This window comes from Entelurus aequoreus, linkage group LG10, assembly GCF_033978785.1.
Source record: "Entelurus aequoreus isolate RoL-2023_Sb linkage group LG10, RoL_Eaeq_v1.1, whole genome shotgun sequence".
NCBI classification, from domain to species: Eukaryota; Metazoa; Chordata; class Actinopteri; order Syngnathiformes; family Syngnathidae; genus Entelurus; species Entelurus aequoreus.
In genome coordinates, this window is record NC_084740.1 from 33,945,471 (window position 1) to 33,964,971 (window position 19,501).

The following is a 19,501-nucleotide window of genomic DNA, read 5'->3' on the forward strand; positions in this document are numbered from 1 at the left end:
CCTATAGTGATCACAGAGACAGGTTGTTTTTGTGTTACTGTATATATTTGTTTCTCTGAAAAATCCCACTTAATATACTTTGGGTAACAACAGTCAATATTTATTTATTTTATTTTATTTTTTTAGGTGGGTAACAGTCAATATTTATTTATTTATTAGATTTTATTTTTTTATTATATAATAAAAGTGAGCTTTTGTTAAACCAAATATTGTGTGTTTTTTTCCATATACAACAACCTATCTGGACTCGATAAGAGAATCGATAAGGAATCGGTTCGATAAGAGGATTCGATAATAGGCTCGAACTCGATAATTCCTTATCAAACATCATCCCTATTGGCGACTGACTTATTCTGTTTGTTTTATATTGTCATTATGCCACAAGTGGTATAAAAGTGTATTACAACTAAGTACCGCTGCAGCCTATGTGGACCAGAGCTGAAACAACAGATATATTACATTTTAGGGGACGCTCGCGGCCCAACACTGGGCCCCGGCTCTATGGTTAAGAAACACTGGTATATAGTATATGCTATAAACGTGCCGGGAACCATCTCTTCGGAAAGAAACACACCCAGGGCTCCAACTACTTCAGCGTTATGGCGAGATGATTTTTCATGCTAATTTTTTTCCCCTGTTTTTTCTGGATGGAAATGTTGTCTGTCTATCTGTGTTGGCCCTGTGATGAGATGGCGACTTGTCCAGGGTGTACCCCGCCTTATATTTCCATTAATGTGCATTGTCCCATGTACTATAACAAAGGAGTTATAATATACATCTATTAACAAGCTTATTAGTGTGTTTAGTGGGACAGGCAAAAAATAAGTCGGAGAAAATGCAGTAGTTTATAAATTAATTAATGTTTCAGCGCGGTCCGGTATTAAATGCGTCACGGACCGGTACCGGTCCCCGGACTGGTGGTTGGGCACCACAGATGTAAACCACAAAGAAGTGTTTTAAATGTAGAAAAAAACATAATAGAACACCTTTAAAACAAATAGTAATAAATTAGGGTTCCACGTTTTAAAATACGCTAGCTTGATGGTCGTTTATATTGAATATGCCATATACATGCTACTGATTAGTAGGGGTGTGGGAAAAAATGTATTCGAATTCGAATCGCGATTCTCACGTTGTGCGATTCAGAATCGATTCTCATTTTTAAAAAATCTAATTTTTATTTTTTTATTATTATTTTTATTTCTTTATTGTATTTTATTTTTTATTTTTTTTAATTAATCAATCCAACAAAACAATACACAGCAATACCATAACAATGCAATCCAATTCCAAAACCAAACCCGACCCAGCAACACTCAGAACTGCAATAAACAGAGCAATTGAGAGAAGACACAAACACGACACCACGTAGTGAAACAAAAATTAATATTAACAACAACAGTATCAATATTAGTTACGTTTTCAACATAGCAGTGATTAAAAATCCCTCATTGACATTATCATTAGACGTTTATAAAAAAAATAAAAAAAGAACAATAGTGTCACAGTGGCTTACACTTGCATCGCATCTCATAAGCTTGACAACACACTGTGTCCAATATTTTCACAAAGATAAAATAAGTCATATTTTTGGTTCATTTAATAGTTAAAACAAATTTACATTATTGCAATCAGTTGATAAAACATTGTCCTTTACAATTATAAAAGCTTTTTACAAAAATCTACTACTCTGCTTGCATGTCAGCAGACTGGGGTAGATCCTGCTGAAATCCTATGTATTGAATGAATAGAGAATCCTTTTGAATCGGGAAAATATCGTTTTTGAATCGAGAATCGCGTTGAATCGAAAAAAATCTATTTTGAATCGAATCGTGACCCCAAGAATCGATATTGAATCGAATCGTGGGACACCCAAAGATTTGCAGCCCTACTGATTAGCATGAACAGCTTTACAGGGCTATCTCAACACCTCCAAATTTGGTGAGGAAAACTACAACTAAGATGCACATTAACAGTTGTTTTGTAAGAAGTACAGTACTTACAGTATAAACACTTTGTGGGCCTCCACAAGACTGGCACACTCAACCCACAACTAAGACAGACTAAAATGAATGTATACTTGCAAATGAGACTCACTTGATCAAGACTTTTCTCCCATTCCGCACGACAAAATAAGTACAAAGGGACCACATGGTCATTAACCAACAAATACGTTGCACAACACAGCAGCGGCACAACCGATGTTGTAATAGCGGTAAGGAGAAAAATGCACAGTCAGCATTTTATAGCGCTAATGCAGGGGTGTCCAAAGTGCGACCCAGGGGCCTTTTGCGGCCCGCAGCTAATAGTTTACCGGCCCGCCAAACATTCTGGAAATGCTATTGCAAAAATGAAAAAAAACATTAAAAAATGTGGAATGAGGTGAAATCTAACTAGAAAAAGTTGCAATGTTGACACAAAGCTGCCATGCAGGCTGGTTTTTTTCTCTTGTCTATCTTTATTTTTCTTTTTTTGCCATTGCTCAAAAAAAACAAAAAAAAACAATGTTATAATAAATTATTGACCTATTCAAGGCTCCAATTATTTAAAATATTTCACTTTAAAATGTTTTATGTGGAAAATATTGCATATATTGTGTGGTTGCCATATACAAATATCAATGTTTTCTTTGACAAAAGAGCATAAAACAAACAAAATAATAGTTTGGAATGTAAAATGGACAGATATATCTGAAGTTGATCTTGTAACTTAAGTGTTGAAAGTAAAAACAACTAATAAAAATGTATCACTTTATGAGTGGGGCACCTTTTGGATCCCAAATATATTTAATGGGATTTTATTCATCTTTTCACTGTGATTATTCAAAAATAATAATAAATTAAAATCAATGGTGTCCTGCATTATTGATCTTTTTAAGGCTCTAATTACTTCACATCAAACATTGCTTTCTGAATGTTTTGGGCAGTGGGGGAAATACTGCATATTCCAGTTTTATTATAAAAAACAAAGTTGTCTTTGACAGGAAAGTTTTGTTTTTTTTTAACTTAATATCAACCTGAAGTTGATATACTGTAGAGATTTACTGTGCGTTAAATAAATTTAAAAAATAATAATTTAACTTGTTTTTAACAAATTTTAACATTTTAATAATTGAGACCCTTTATGGTCCCCGGGAGCCCTAAAGGTTAAAAAAAAATAAAATAAAAAAAAATAAAATCCATATATTTTGTTATGGTTTTGAAAATGAAAATATCAAAATGGCCCCTGCATGCTTTAATTTTCCCGTGTGCGGCCCTCAGTGGAAAAAGTTTGGACACCCCTGCGCTAATGAGTGGATTGTACAGTAAACAACAGTGACACTTACCTGTGACGATAGGGGAGTTGATGTCCCGATGCGTGCTGCCTGTCCTGGCAGTCTCACGCTGCGGCTCCAGGATGTCTCGGTACTTGGACACCATGAGGACGGAGATGAAGTAGACCACAGCCAAAGCCAGAAATTGAGCTTGTTTACTGTCGTCCTGCGGCGGAGAATCACAAAGACCGGTCTATAATCGAAGGGGACTCCCCAAATACAGTTGGGACTGTTTCTCAATATTATCTTTGAATCTCATTGAATTCCTAACGATGTGCTGCTTTAATACGCTCACAGGCCACACTCACCACGTCACGAAACACCACAGCACGCAGGCGGTTGATGTCCACGTCCTGCAAGAGGCGATCAGGGTCCTTGAAGGGAGACAAGTTACTTTGGACGCTTTCTAAAATAGTCTCGAACGCCCCCTAGAGGGTCACCAAAAAATATGTGTTTCTCAGCTGTGGTACGTATGGGCTGCAGTGTTACTCAGTTGTAATACACCTTTCCACCACTTGTGGCAGTAATGACAATATCAAACAGAAGTTAAAGGCCTACTGAAACCCACTACTACCGACCACGCAGTCTGATAGTTTATATATCAATGATGAAATCTTAACATTGCAACACATGCCAATACGGCCGGGTTAACTTATAAAGTGCAATTTTAAAATTCCCGCCACACTTCCGGTTGAAAAACTCCTTTGGATATGATTTATGCGCGTGACGTCACAAAATCCACAAAAGTGGTTGGACCCCATCGAACCCGATACAGAAACCTCTTGTTTTCTTCGACAAAATTCCACAGTATTCTGGACATCTGTGTTGGTGAATCTTTTGCAATTTGTTTAATGAACAATGGAGGCTGCAAAGAAGATGGTGGGATCGATCGGTGTATTAGCGGCTAAGTACAATACTTACAGCAACACAACAAGGACTACTTACTACGCCTAGCCGATGCTTGCCGCCAAACCCACGGATGAAGTCCTTCGTCGCGCCGTTGATCGCTGGAACGCAGGTGAGCACGGCTGTTGATGGGAAGATGAGGGCTGGCTGGCGTAGGTGGAGCGCTAATGTTTTTATCATAGTTCTGTGAGGTCCGGTTGCTAAGTTGCTAAATTAGCCTTAGCGTCGTTAGCAACAGCATTTTAAGCCTTACCAGGCTGAGAATTTTTAACCGTGTAGTTACATGTACATGGTTTAATAGTATTGTTGATCTTCTGTCTATCCTTCCAGTCAGGGGTTTATTTATTTTGTTTCTATCTTCATTTGAGAACGATGCTATCACGTTAGCTCAGTAGCTAAGTGTGTCACCGATGTATTGTCGTGGAGATAAAAGTCACTTTAAATGTCCATTTCGCGTTCTCGACTCTCATTTTCAAGAGTATATAGTATCCGAGGTGGTTTAAAATACAAATCCGTGATCCACAATAGAAAAAGGAGAGTGTGGAATCCAATGAGCCAGCTTGTACCTAAGTTACGGTCAGAGCGAAAAAAGATACGTCCATCACTGCCTCTCCAGTTCTTCACTGTAAAGTTCCTCATCTACGAATCTTTCATCCTCGCTCAAATTAATGGGGTAATCGTCGCTTTGTCGCTCCGAATCTCTCGCTCCATTGTAAACAATGGGGAATTGTGAGGAATACTAGCTCCTGCGACGTCACGCTACTTCCGGTACAGGCAAGGCTTTTTTTATCAGCGAGCAAAAGTTGCGAACTTTATCGTCGATTTTCTCTACTAAATCCTTTCAGCAAAAATATGGCAATATCGCGAAATGATCAAGTATGACACATAGAATGGATCTGCTATTCCCGTTTAAATTTAAAAAAATCATTTCAGTAGGCCTTTAAGGTTTAAGAAAGCCTTGAAAGGTGAAATAATGGAAAATGATCAAATATAGCAACGGTTACTTTCATCCCATTGATTTTTTGAATGTTGATGTTCCAGGCTATCTAATTTTTAGTGAATGTATAGGATAGGCAAATATAAGACGTGGCTTCAGCCTATTCCTTTTTCGGTCCTTCTTTTTCTTTTTGTGTGTGTATGTCAGGGGTGTCCAAACTTTTTCCACTGAGGGCCGCACACTGAAAAATCAAAGCAAGCGGGGGCCATTTTGATATTTTTTTATTTTAAAAACCAATACAATATATGTATAAAAAATATACATTTAGGCCTCCACTCAGGCTTGATCCCGGGGACCCCAAAGGGTTTTGGTAAAAAAAAATATTATAAATGTGTCATTATTCAGTATTATTATTTTTTATTATTATTCAAGTTTTATATCCCTAGATCAACATTAGGTCTATCTGTCAATATAACGTTTTTACAGATTTAAGTCATATGCTCTTTTTGTCAAAGAAAACCCTGTTTTTTTATGGAAAAAACACAAAATATGCAATATTTTCACCCAATAAAATTGTTAAGTGGAATATTTGAGATTATATAATAATTGGAGCCGTAAAAAGGTCAATAACTCATAACACCATTGATTTTAATTCATTATTATTTTTTGAGTGATGACACTTAAAAACAAATCACACTAAAATTATTGGGGAACCAAAAGGGTCCTACTCATTAAAGTGTTAAAAAATAAATTATACATTTTTTTTACTGTTTACTTTTAACACAATAATCTCGAGATCAACTTCAGATCTATCCGTCAATTATAAGTTGTATTGTTGTTTATGTTTTTTGTTTGTTCGTTTTAGGCCCTTCTTTAAAAAAAAAAAAAAAACAGCTCAATTTTTTACAAACACAAAATATGCAACATTTTCCCAAAAAAATATCTCAAAGTGCAATATTTAATGTGACGTAATTGGAGCCTTGGATAGGTCAATGATTCATAATAACATTGATGTTGATTCATTATTATTTTTTAAAGAAAGAAACAGCCTGCATGGCAGCTTTGTGTTATTAGAGTAAACATTGCAACATTTTCTTGTTACATTTCACCTGTTTGGTCTTTCATACCACTTTTTATGTTTTTAATTGTTTTAATCGTATTTTAAAATGGGCCGTGGGGCTGTTAAAAAATGCGGCCCCCAGGCCGCACTTTGGACACCCCTGGTGTATGTGTATGATTGTTAATATGTATAATCTGTGCTGTTAAATTGATCACACAAAATGGTTGATTATATGACCGAAATAAACTCACTTCATTCAATTCATTCAAAGTCTGGAGCTAAAGTCATAGAGACGTTTCCTAAGCGCAAAAATTATGACTAAAGTGATGAAGCTGTATTTTCATTTGTACTTCAATTTAAGAAACATATGTATTATTATAATTTACCGGAAGTTAGAATGTATTTATTTGTATGTCATTTAAGTCCCTTCTTTTGCAGTATATCTGATTAGGATTTATTTTTGTAATCAGCCTGACCTAAGCCTTGATAATAATCTTTGTGGTTAACACGCACTTTCATATCATTTGACAAGGTTTATCCTGTTAAACTGTAAGTAGGTTAGATATAAATATTGAATACGACTAAAATCAAGGGTATACAATTACTAATTCAGGTTTAATATTTGAGTGGAAAAGTTGGGCGCTGAGGTGAAAAAGGGTTAAAACCCCTTGTTCTAAAGCAAAAAGACAAAATGTTTATTTTGCATAAGAACCCCAAAAGCACAAAGACAAAATGTTTATTTTGCTCTGAAACATGATACAAGAAGGGAACATACATGTGCATCATTTGCAAGATAATAGAAAATAAAGATGGTTAAAATGCTTTATTTAGCAACACTAACTACATATTAAACTGAATGCAGATGACCTTGCAGTACAGAACTATGAAGTTCACTTCCTCAATTTTTGATCATGCAGATTGGTGTTATTTGAACATAAATAGTTTCAAGATAATACGACACGTTTACATTTTCTTTACAACAGTAGGAAGAAGCAACGCTCATTTAATGGTACCCCTTTTTTGCACTTCATATCACTTACTTACAAATATGTTCACTCCCTCTACTCTGTATGTATTACTACCCACTTAATGGTAAAAGATTAAATAAGACTGCATATATTTACACAAGAATAACTATTATTTGATTTTTAGGGACGGCGTGGCGAAGTTGGTAGAGTGGCTGTGCCAGCAATCGGAGTGTTGCTGGTTACTGGGGTTCAATTCCCACCTTCTACCTTCCTAGTCACGTCCGTTGTGTCCTTGGGCAAGACACTTCACCCTTTGCCTCTGATGGCTGCTGGTAGCGCCTTGCATGGCAGCTCCCGCCATCAGTTTGTGAACGTGTGTGTGAATGGGTAAATGTGGAAATACTGTCAAAGTACCTTGAAGGTAGAAAAGCGCTATACAAGTACAACCCATTTATCATTTATTTGCACGCAAATAATTTATACCTTTTGTTTTGTAAACAATATTGTATTTTAATGGCTATTGTGTGATCCTACAAGCATAACAATTGTATGTAATTAATGTGGCGTTTTATTTTGAATGTGGTTTTATTTGTTATGTATGAATGTGTGTATTCCCTTTTGCCGTAGTGTTGTACATGTATAAAAGCGTTTTGGAAATTTTAGGCCCCGGGAAACATAGCAGTGGCTCCGTCTGCAGCTAATAGGAGCTTAATAAACAAACAAATGTGGTACGCAAACGAGAAGGGGATCTTGATGACAATGTTTTGTACCTTGCCGGGGGTCACGGCATTCAGCAGCAATTCCTGGCTTTTGTTGTTGTTGGGAACAGACATCTTTCTCCCCAAGTCTGCGTGTCTCTGCCTGCACTCCAGACAGCTCTTCACAGCCATGCAGCACACTGAGAGCAGGCACACACACACACACACACACACACACACACACACACACACACACACACACACACACACACACACACACACACACACACACACACACACACACACACACACACACACACACACACACACACACACACACAGTCATCTCAGTTAAAGGGAAATTAAATGCAGATAACACGTGTGACCTCTTTGAAAGCAATCAACGCTCTCTGATGACCTTCTTTTTCAGGCTGCCGCCAACGGAAAGTGATAATGAAATCAGCAGCCAGAACAATTTCACGCCAAAGCCTCTGATGACAAACTAAAATGTTTGCAAGCAAGACACTCTGACGCATTTTCCTCTTTTTTTTAATTTTTTTTAACATCCACTATTGGTTAACCGAGAAAAAAAACACACTGAAAATGTTATTTGAAAATGTACATCCTCTAATGCCCAAATTAACATTTAAACCACCAACACCGACATCTATTTAATAATACCACCTTAACATTTGACAACCAAACAATTAAACAAGACGACTCGGTAAAGAATCTGGGTATTATCTTCGACCCAACTCTCTCGTTTGAGTCACACATTAAGAGTGTTACTAAAACGGCCTTCTTTCATCTCCGTAATATCGCTAAAATTCGTTCCATTTTGTCCACAAACGATGCTGAGATCATTATCCATGCGTTTGTTACATCTCGTCTCGATTACTGTAACGTTTTATTTTCGGGCCTCTCTATGTCTAGCATTAAAAGATTACAGATGGTACAAAATGCGGCTGCTAGACTTTTGACAAAAACAAGAAAGTTTGATCATATTACGCCTATACTGGCTCACTTGCACTGGCTTCCTGTGCACCTAAGATGCGACTTTAAGGTTTTACTACTTACGTATAAAATACTACACGGTCAAGCTCCTGCCTATCTTGCCGATTGTATTGTACCATATGTCCCGGCAAGAAATCTGCGTTCAAAGAACTCCGGCTTATTAGTGATTCCCAGAGCCCAAAAAAAGTCTGCGGGCTATAGAGCGTTTTCTATTCGGGCTCCAATATTATGGAATGCACTCCCGGTAAAAGTTAGAGATGCTACCTCAGTAGAAGCATTTAAGTCTCATCTTAAAACTCATTTGTATACTCTAGTCTTTAAATAGACTCCCTTTTTAGACCAGTTGATCTGCCGTTTCTTTTCTTTTCTTTTCTACTCTGCTCCCAACCCGGGGTGGACCGCTAGCCTGTCCATCAGATGGGGACATCTCTACGCTGCTGACCCGTCTCCGCTCGGGATGGTTCCTGCTGGCCCCACTATGGACTGGACTTTCGCTGATGTGTTGGACTTTCACAATATTATGTCAGACCCACTCGACATCCATTGCTTTCGGTCTCCCCTAGAGGGGCGGGGGTTACCCACATATGCGGTCCTCTCCAAGGTTTCTCATAGTCATTCACATTGACGTCCCACTGGGGTGAGTTTTCCTCGCCCGTATGTGGGCTCTGTACCGAGGATGTCTTTGTGGCTTGTACAGCCCTTTGAGACACTTATGATTTAGGGCTATATGAATAAACATTGATTGATTGATTGATTGATTGAAACCAATTACATCAGTTTTGATAGTTATGGCTACCCTCAGAAGGCTGTAAATAACCCTGAATAATTCATGAATTTTGATCTCATCTCATGATAATATTATACAATTGCCTATGCATTTGGTTATTATATTTGTTTATATACACAACACTTTAGTATGGGGAACATATTCTACTATTAATTAGTTGCTTATTAACATGCAAAGACTTAAGTTAGAGTTCTTTGGACACTAGGTGAACATATAAGGGATAGGGTTACTAATAAGCAATAATTCTGAGGTTATTGAGGGAAGACTCTCAGTTAATGGTTTACTGGTTGTATAATAAGGCCATGCAGAATAAGGCATTAATAAGTACTTAATAATAACTAATTAAGAGACAATATGTTACTAATGTGCATGTTAATAAGCAACCAATTAATGGTAGAACATGCTCCCCATACTAAAGTGTTACCAAAGAATATATATATATATATATATATATATATATATATATATATATATATATATATATATATATATATATATATATATATATATATATATATATATATATATATATATATATATTTAGATTTTGCAGTAAAAAAAAAACTGGCAGCTCAGTCACCACAAATATTACTGTACATAAAAAAATGGTTCCATTGTTTTTTTTTACAGTGGCCGAGTGGTTAGAGTGTCCGCCCTGAGATGGGTAGGTTGTGAGTAGGGATGTCCGATAATGGCTTTTTGCCGATATCCGATATTGTCCAACTCTTTAATTACCGATACCGATATCAACCGATACTGATATCAACCAATACCAATTTATACAGTTGTGGAATTAACACATTATTATGTCTAATTTGGACAACCAGGTATGGTGAAGATAAGGTCCTTTTTTTATTTAAAAAAAAAAAAAAATAAGATAAATAAATTAAAAACATTTTCTTGAATAAAAAAGAAAGTAAAACAATATAAAAACAGTTACATAGAAACTAGTAATTAATGAAAATGAGTAACATTAACTGTTAAAGATTAGTACTATTAGTGGACTAGTAGCATGCACAATCATGTGTGCTTACGGACTGTATCTCTGCAGACTGTATTGATATATATTGGTATATAATGTAGGAACCAGAATATTAATAACAGAAAGAAACAACCCTTTTGTGTGAATGAGTGGGGGAGGGAGGTGTTTTGGGTTAGTGCACTAATTGTAAGTGTATCTTGTGTTTTTTATGTTGATTTAATAAAAAAAAACAAAAAACAAAACAAAAACGATACAGATAATAAAAAAACCGATACCGATAATTTCCGATATTACATTTTAAAGCACTTATCGGCCGATAATATCGGCATGCCGATATTATCGGACATCTCAAGTTGTGAGTTCAAACCCCAACCGAATCATACCAAAGACTAAAAAAATGGGACCCATTACCTCCCTGCTTGGCACTCAGCATCAAGGGTTGGAATTGGGGATTAAATCACCAAAAATGATTCACCGCTGCTGCTTACTGCTCCCCTCACCTCCCAGGGGGTGAGGGTGATGGGTCAAATGCAGAGGATAATGTCACCACACCCAGTGTGTGTGTGACAATCATTGGTACTTTAACTTTTTAACTGTAACTGTAAAATTATTCAGTTTTTTTATCATAGGATCTATCGTCATTTCTGCAGTGTACAATTTGAAGGATACTTTGCTTTGAATTCATAAGTCGAGCAAATATTTGTTATTACTGTTTTTTTATTTCAAAAACGTTTGAAATGTATGATATTATGTATGGTGGATTATTAGATAATATTACAGTTTAAAAGGTTGCAATTTCATGCAATACATGTATTTTCTTATTTCTCAATAGAAAGAATGACTACTTTATTGACGCATATTATTTCAACGTTTTCACTGAGTTTGACACCTGTGAATGGTATTGACATATTTTAAACGCCTTCAAACGTTTAAACAGACCGGAGACGTGACAGCCACTAACAGGCAAAGACCTCCTGATTGTAAACGAGCCTACTGGCTAATGAGTCATTCCAGTGTGGATGCGGTGTTAAAATCGCCACGCTCACCGAGTCTCAGGCACTGACGCATCAGGCCGCCGGCAGACATGTTTTTCTCTGCCTCGATCTCGCTGAAATTGAGCGAGCTGGAGAAGACCAGCACGTCCACCATGACCATCAGACGGGACAAGAAAGTGATGGCGGTCTCCGAGGACATGCCCTGCGTGGCCTCTATGTTCTCCACCTTTGTGGGCGACAGGACACAAGAAAAAGCTTGATTACAACACAAAGAACTTGTCTGTCTGCAGGGATATTAGGGTGTCATTTCCCAGTTGCTGATGTCCAAGTGCTCTAGGAAGACAAAATTCACATTATCACTTTGTTCATATCTTATAATAATAATAATAATACAGTGGAACCTCGATTTAGGATACCCTCTATTTGTAAACTTTTCTATTTATGCACTTTTAAGATGGCGCCAAATATGCTTTTGTGTGCAAAACCATGTCTGTGTGTACGAACACTGCATTCATTCATTTCATTTTGTGCTTGCTCGTATTGAAGAGATTGAGGAAGCCGGCTTCGTACCACGAGTTTTAAATTGGGATGGAAACAGACTTTTCTGGAAAAATATGCCAAAGCGGACTTACTTCACAGACTTACTTCTCGTTCAGCGGCGCCTCTTCCAAGAGAACACACACACACGGTCCCTTTCCCCCTCTGTCTGCTCCTTTCTCTTTCACATTCGCCAATGTTAATAGATAGATAGATAGAGATAGATAGATAGATAGTACTGTATTGATTCCTTCAGGAGAGTTCCCTCAGGAAAAAGAAAATTCCAGCTGCAGTGTACAGAATTGAGATCGAATTTAAAAAGTAAAAAGTAAATAATGGGGGTATAAATGGAAACTATATAGAAAAATATTACAATAAGAATACAAATAAAAAGCAACAATGAGAATAAAAATATAACAGTAAAATAAGAATATAACAAGAGAAACTAGGCGGTAGTGACCATGTACTGTATGTGGTTGTTGCTGTAGTAGAATTTCTGACCTTTGAACTATATTTCATGTCTGTCAAGAATGTACGCTCATTTAATTTCTCTTCTATTCTGTGCCATTTAATGGACCGGGTGTGGGACAAAAGTGAATATTAAGTCGTGCCAACCTGTCTACAGAATGTTTTGATTGTCCGAGTATGATTAAGGGATTCAAGGATGTTGCAAAACAAACATGTCGAAGACCACAAAATCATGACGCACAAGGAAAAACAGATTGACGCACGAAGAAACAGATAAAATGGCCAGGAGGCCAGGACTCCAGAGAGATTGCTTTTTGTGAGTCCTCCGGAGGACGGCCGTTTGTTTGCAGGGACAAAACAATCCAACTTATGCACTTTTGACTATGAGTAAATAAACTTGTACTAAATTCACTTTTGTTGCTGTTTAAGCCTTGGACAATCCACTACATTACTTTAAAAATATTTTTTATTATAGCAATATGGTTGTTAAAGTTGTGGATTTCTGTGATGCCTGACTGTTTGTAAGGGCACCAAAGGGACTTCTGCATGTGCACGCGTGTTGGCAGAGCAGTGCATACAGCACAGTTCGTTGTTGTGTTGTCTTCTTAAAGAGACAGTTGATTCATCACCTCCTTGTTAGGTTTGTTTGATATTGTGTTCAAAGTGTACAAACCACCACTGAAATATGGACGTTTGTCAAAGCTGGAACTGTCACGCCAAATTTCTTCCCCCTACAAAAACCTCCCCCCCATTTACTTCCGGAGCTGCGTCCAATAAAATCACAAAGTTGCCGGGGGTCCTTAACCGGCACGCGACTGTCCTGTTTTGCGCCTGTACAGAAAAAAACAATAATCGATTTCTTCAGATTCCAGCAGCTGTCAAAGACGAAGTATCCTTCCAGCGGCGGGCAGTCAAAGCCGAAGTGCTATCGATCGCTGTCAATGACGTACGAGGAAACATGACCACGGAAGTAAATGGGGGGTGGGGGGGGAGAGGTTTTTGTAGGGGGAAGAAATTTGGCGTGACAGAACCCATTATTCATATTTACATTGTTTCTTATGGATACATTTGCTTCACAATACAAACTTTTCGATTTACGAACCGTGCTCAAGAACCAATTAAGTTAGTACTCACTGTATTGATGTAAAATTGATTCAATCAGGTTTGACTTTAATTATTATTATTAAACTCTCTCTCTCTCATTTGAGTAACACATTAAGAGTATTACTAAAACAGCCTTCTTTCATCTCCGTAATATCGCTAAAATGCGTCCCTTTTTGTTCACCAGCGACGCCGAGATCATTATTCATGCGTTCGTTACGTCTCGATTACTGTAACATATTATTTTCAGGCCTCCCTTTGTCTAGCATTAAAAGATTACAGTTGGTACAAAATACGGCTGCTACACTTTTGACAAGAACAAGAACGTTTGATCATATTACGCCTATATACATATATACCTATATATAAATATACCTATACCGGCTCTCCTGCACTGGCTTCCTGTGCACTTAAGATGTGACTTTAAGGTTTTACTACTTACGTATAAAATACTACACGGTCTTTGATTGATTGATTGAGACTTTTATTAGTAGGTTGCACAGTGAAGTACATATTCCGTACAATTGACCACTAAATGGTAACACCCGAATAAGTTTTTCAACTTGTTTAAGTCGGGGTCCACTTAAATTGATTCATGATACAGATATATACTATCATATATACTATCATCATAATACAGTCATCACACAAGATAATTACATTGAATTATTTACATTATTTACAATCAGGGGTGTGGGGGGGGGGGGGGGTTGGGGGTACGATATGGACAGCAAGTAGTGGACATAGAGAGAGAGAGAGAGAGAGAGAGAGAGAGATCAGAAGTCATAAGAAAAAGTATCTGCATTTGATTGTTTACATTTGATTATTAGCAATCCGGGGAAGGTGTTAGTTTAGGGTTGTAGCTGCCTGGAGGTGAACTTTTATTGCGGTTTTGAAGGACGATAGAGATGCCCTTTCTTTTATACCTGTTGGGAGCGCATTCCACATTGATGTGGCATAGAAAGAGAATGAGTTAAGACCTTTGTTAGTTCGGAATCTGGGTTTAACGTGGTTAGTGGAGCTCCCCCTGGTGTTGTGGTTATGGCGGTCATTTACGTTAAGGAAGTAGTTTGACATGTACTTCGGTATCAGGGAGGTGTAGTGGATTTTATAGACTAGGCTCAGTGCAAGTTGTTTAACTCTGTCCTCCACCCTGAGCCAGCCCACTTTAGAGAAGTGGGTAGGAGTGAGGTGGGATCTGGGGTGGAGGTCTAGAAGTAACGTGACTAGCTTGTTCTGAGATGTTTGGAGTTTAGATTTGAGGGTTTTGGAGGTGCTAGGGTACCAGGAGGTGCATGCGTAATCGAAAAAGGGTTGAACGAGAGTTCCCGCCAGAATCCTCAAGGTGCTTTTGTTGACCAGAGAGGAGATTCTGTAGAGAAATCTCGTTCGTTGGTTAACCTTTCTGATTACCTTGGTTGCTATTCTAGCTCCATCCTATCTTGCTGATTGTATTGTACCATATGTCCCGGCAAGAAATCTGTGTTCTAAGAACTCCGGCTTATTAGTGATTCCCAGAGCCCAAAAACAGTCCGCGGGCTATAGAGGGTTTTCTATTCAAGCTCTAGTACTCTGGAGTGCCCTCCCAGTAACAGTTAGAGATGCTTCATCAGTAGAAGCATTTAAGTCCCATCTTAAAACTCATTTGTATACTCTAGCCTTTAAATAAGTTGATCTGCCATCTCTTTTCTGCTCTGCCCCCCTCTCCTGTGTGGAGAGGTTATCAGGTGACCTCAGATGACCTGCTAGCTGTTCAAAGTCAGGACCCGGGGTGGACCGCTCATCTGTGCATCAGTTGGTGACGTCTCTGTGCTGCTGACTTGTCTCCACTCAAGATGATCCCCTGCTGGCCCCACTATGGACTGGACTCTCACACTATTAACTAGATCCACTCGCCATCCATTGCACCGGTCGCCCATTGGGTTGAGTTTTTTCTTGCCCTAATGTGAGATCTGAACCGAGGATGTCGTTATGGCTTGTGCAGCCCTTTTAGACAGTTGTGATTAAGGGCTATATAAATAAACTTTGGTTAATTGATTGATTGATAATGTACAAACATTTATTAAAACAATAGGATGGCACTTTTGGAAGGCAAGCACTATTTTTGGTGTATTTTTCTACTTTAAATCAATGTTTACTAAGAAAGTATTAAAATTAAAACAAGCCTGATTACACAATTAGACTTAATTTGAATGAGCAGCAAATGATATACAGTCGTAGTCAAAAGTTTACATACACTTGTAAAGAACATCATGTCATGGCTGTCTTGAGTTTTCAATAATTTCTACAAGTCTTAATTTTTTGTGATAGAGTGATTGGAGCACATACTTGTTGGTCACAAAAAACATTCATGAAGTTTGGTTCTTTTATGAATTTATTATGGATCTACTGAACATGTGACCAAATCTGCTGGGTCAAAAGTATACATACATAGAATAGAATAGAACAGAATATAATGGACTTTATTGTCATTATATTTACATATAACGAGATTAAGGACTCCAATTTAAGGTGCGGTAGTGGGAACAAATATAGGGTAAAAATAAATAAATAATAAAATAAAATAAATTACACAACAGGCAATAAAGAAAAAAACTAACAATTGAAATAAACAGACTACTATCCAATAAGAATAATAAGCAATCCTGTACAATATACAAAACACTATAGAAATACAAAATACTGTACATTATACAGAACAAGACAAGAGTACCGGAGTAATAAATAACAATCAGTGTCGGACGTATTGCACTCGAAAGTTTCCCGACATGGACTTGTTTCTTCAGCATTGTCCACATGTTTAGCCATTCCTTTACCACTTTTGACGTGTGTTTGGGATCATTGTCCTGTTGGAACACCCAACTGCGCCCAAGACCCAACCTCCGGGCTGATGATTTTAGGTTGTCCTGAAGAATTTGGAGGTAATCCTCCTTTTTCATTGTCCCATTTACTCTTTGTAAAGCACCAGTTCCATTGGCAGCAAAACAGTTCCAGAGCATAATACTACCACCACCATGATTGACGGTATGGATGGTGTTCCTGGGATTAAAGGCCTCACCTTTTCTCCTCCAAACATATTGCTGGGTAATGTGGCCAAACAGCAAAATTTTCGTTTCATCTGACCACAGAACTTTCCTCCAGAAGGTCTTATCTTTGTCCATGTGATGTCAGATGAGACAGAAGCTTGTGGATGGCTACCAAAAGCGCCTTATTGCAGTGAAAGTTGCCAAGGGACATGTAACAAAATATTAACATTAACATGTATACTTTTGACCCATCTTATTTGGTCACATGTTCAGTAGACCCATAATAAATTCATAAAAGAACCAAAGTTCATGAATGTTTTTTGTGACCAACAAGTATGTGCTCCAATCACTCTATCACAAAAAAATAAGAGTTGTAGAAATTATTGGAAACTCAGGACAGCCATGACATTTGGTCCTTCAAGTGTATGTAAACTTTTGACCACGACTGTAGATACAAACCTCTCGCTTATAACTTAATCTTGCCATTCAAATTAATGGATTATCGCTGAGAATTTAAGGGGAAATGCAGAAAAAATGCCCAAAATGATGTGTAAATACCATCCTATTAAAATGTATACCAGGGGTCACCAACGCGGTGCCTGCGGGCACCAGGTAGCCCGTAAGGACCAGATGAGTAGCCCGCTAGCCTGTTCTAAAAATAGCTCAAATAGCAGCACTTACCAGTGAGCTGCCTCTATTTTTAAAATTGTATTTATTTACTAGCAAGCTGGTCTCGCTTTGCCCGACATTTTTAATTCTAAGAGAGACAAAACTCAAATAGAGTTTGAAAATCCAAGAAAATATTTTAAAGACTTGGTCTTCACTTGTTTAAATAAATTCATTTATTTTTTTACTTTGCTTCTTATAACTTTCAGAAAAACAATTTTAGAGAAAAAATACAACCTTAAAAATGATTTTAGGATTTTTAAACACATATACATTTGTACCTTTTAAATTCCTTCCTCTTCTGTACTGACAATTTAAATCAATGTTCAAGTAAAAAAAAATTTTTATTGTAAAGAATAATAAATTAATTTTAATTTAATTCTTCATTTTAGCTTCTGTTTTTTTGACGAAGAATATTTGTGAAATATTTCTTCAAATTTATTATGATTAAAATTCAAAAAAATTATTCTGGAAAATCTAGAAAATCTGTAGAATCAAATTTGAATCTTATTTCAAAGTCTTTTGAATTTCTTTTAAAATTTTTGTTCTGGAAAATCTAGAAGAAATAATGATTTGTCTTTGTTAGAAATATAGCTTGGTCCAATTTGTTATATATTCTAACAAAGTGCAGATTGGATTTTAACCTATTTAAAACATGTCATCAAAATTCTAAAATTAATCTTAATCAGGAAAAATTACTAATGATGTTCCATAAATTATTTTTTTAATTTTTTCAAAAAGATTCGAATTTGCTAGTTTTTCTCTTCTTTTTTTTTCGGTTGAATTTTGAATTTTAAAGAGTCGAAATTGAAGATAAACTATGTTTCAAAATTTAATTGTCATTTTTTTCGTGTTTTCTCCTCTTTTAAACCGTTCAATTAAGTGTAAATATCATTAATTATTAATAATAACATAGAGTTAAAGGTAAATTGAGCAAATTGGCTATTTCTGGCAGTTTATTTAAGTGTGTATCAAACTGGTAGCCCTTCGCATTAATCAGTACCCAAGAAGTAGCTCTTGGTTTCAAAAAGGTTGGTGACCCCTGATGTATACCATTACCAAGTATTGTATTGTGTATTTGCCTAACAAACAAACAAATGGTAGTGACTGACCTTTATGTGAACCTGAGTGAGATGTGCAAACAGCCACTAGATGGCACTATAACACAGTAGTAGGGAGGAGGCAGCTGCACTTACAGAAGGAGAGGTGGCAGCTGAGAGCAGAGGGAGGATTCCCCCGCAAGCGATAATGATGTTGTCCACCATCTGTGAGATGAGGTGGATGGTGTTGTGGACAAAAATGATGTTCTCGCTGCTGTTGACAAAGTCCATGACGGACTTGGTGGAGTGGCTACAGAAGGAGAGGAGGGGAAGAAACACATAGCATTATTAAATATATGAATATTGCATTCATCACGTCAATCACACACCTCCTCCACACATGGACGTCACTCTCCAGGGCAAACAGCAGGTCGGCCAGCAGTCTCTGGTGCAAGGGCGACCATTTGAACTCGGGGATGCGGAACATGGTGGTGCGAGGGCCTGGGCTGAACTGACGCCGCTGGTCCTCGGACATGGCCGCACCCCTGAAGTCCACACTGTCCACTGGAGCGGCTAGGCGGCCGCTTAGACTCTGGGGGCGACATAGACACAAAGAATAAGTGTAATCAGGTTGTATGGAAGCCAGCGCTTCACAATATACTTCAGTCTGTGGGGAACGTGCAGGCCCAGAGGAGAAATCACACTGCATTCATTCCATTCACAATGAAGGATGAATTTGCAATGAGTCCTCACAAGATCCCGCCCCCCTCCCCGAGGCGGCGCAATAAAAAATACAACAACAACCTCAGAGCGACCGATAAACACAAAATGAATGAGTCAGCAGGATGCTGCAAGAAAAAAAAGAAGAAAAAAAAAAAAGCCTTTTAAAAAAAGTAGCAGAGACGAATCGAAAAAGCGAGCGATTTAGGGACACCATGCATTAGTGACCCACTCTGTCCCCAAGAAGCATCACCTTTAATGCACCTCTAGTACGGCTGCTATC

At 37.5% G+C, this 19,501-nt stretch overlaps 1 protein-coding gene across 1 annotated transcript in view; it reads right to left on the minus strand.

Annotated features, from left to right (window-relative positions):
- The window catches only part of LOC133659139 (neurobeachin-like), a 150,987-nt gene that overhangs the window by 38,164 nt on the left and 93,322 nt on the right, over positions 1-19,501 (minus strand). Inside the window, exons 13-18 of the mRNA XM_062061874.1 lie at positions 18,888-19,090; positions 18,655-18,808; positions 11,712-11,886; positions 7,955-8,082; positions 3,622-3,687; positions 3,326-3,479 (exon numbers count right to left, since the gene is read on the minus strand). Coding sequence (XP_061917858.1) covers positions 3,326-3,479; positions 3,622-3,687; positions 7,955-8,082; positions 11,712-11,886; positions 18,655-18,808; positions 18,888-19,090 — 880 coding nt within the window. The remainder of the gene's footprint in view (positions 1-3,325; positions 3,480-3,621; positions 3,688-7,954; positions 8,083-11,711; positions 11,887-18,654; positions 18,809-18,887; positions 19,091-19,501) is intronic.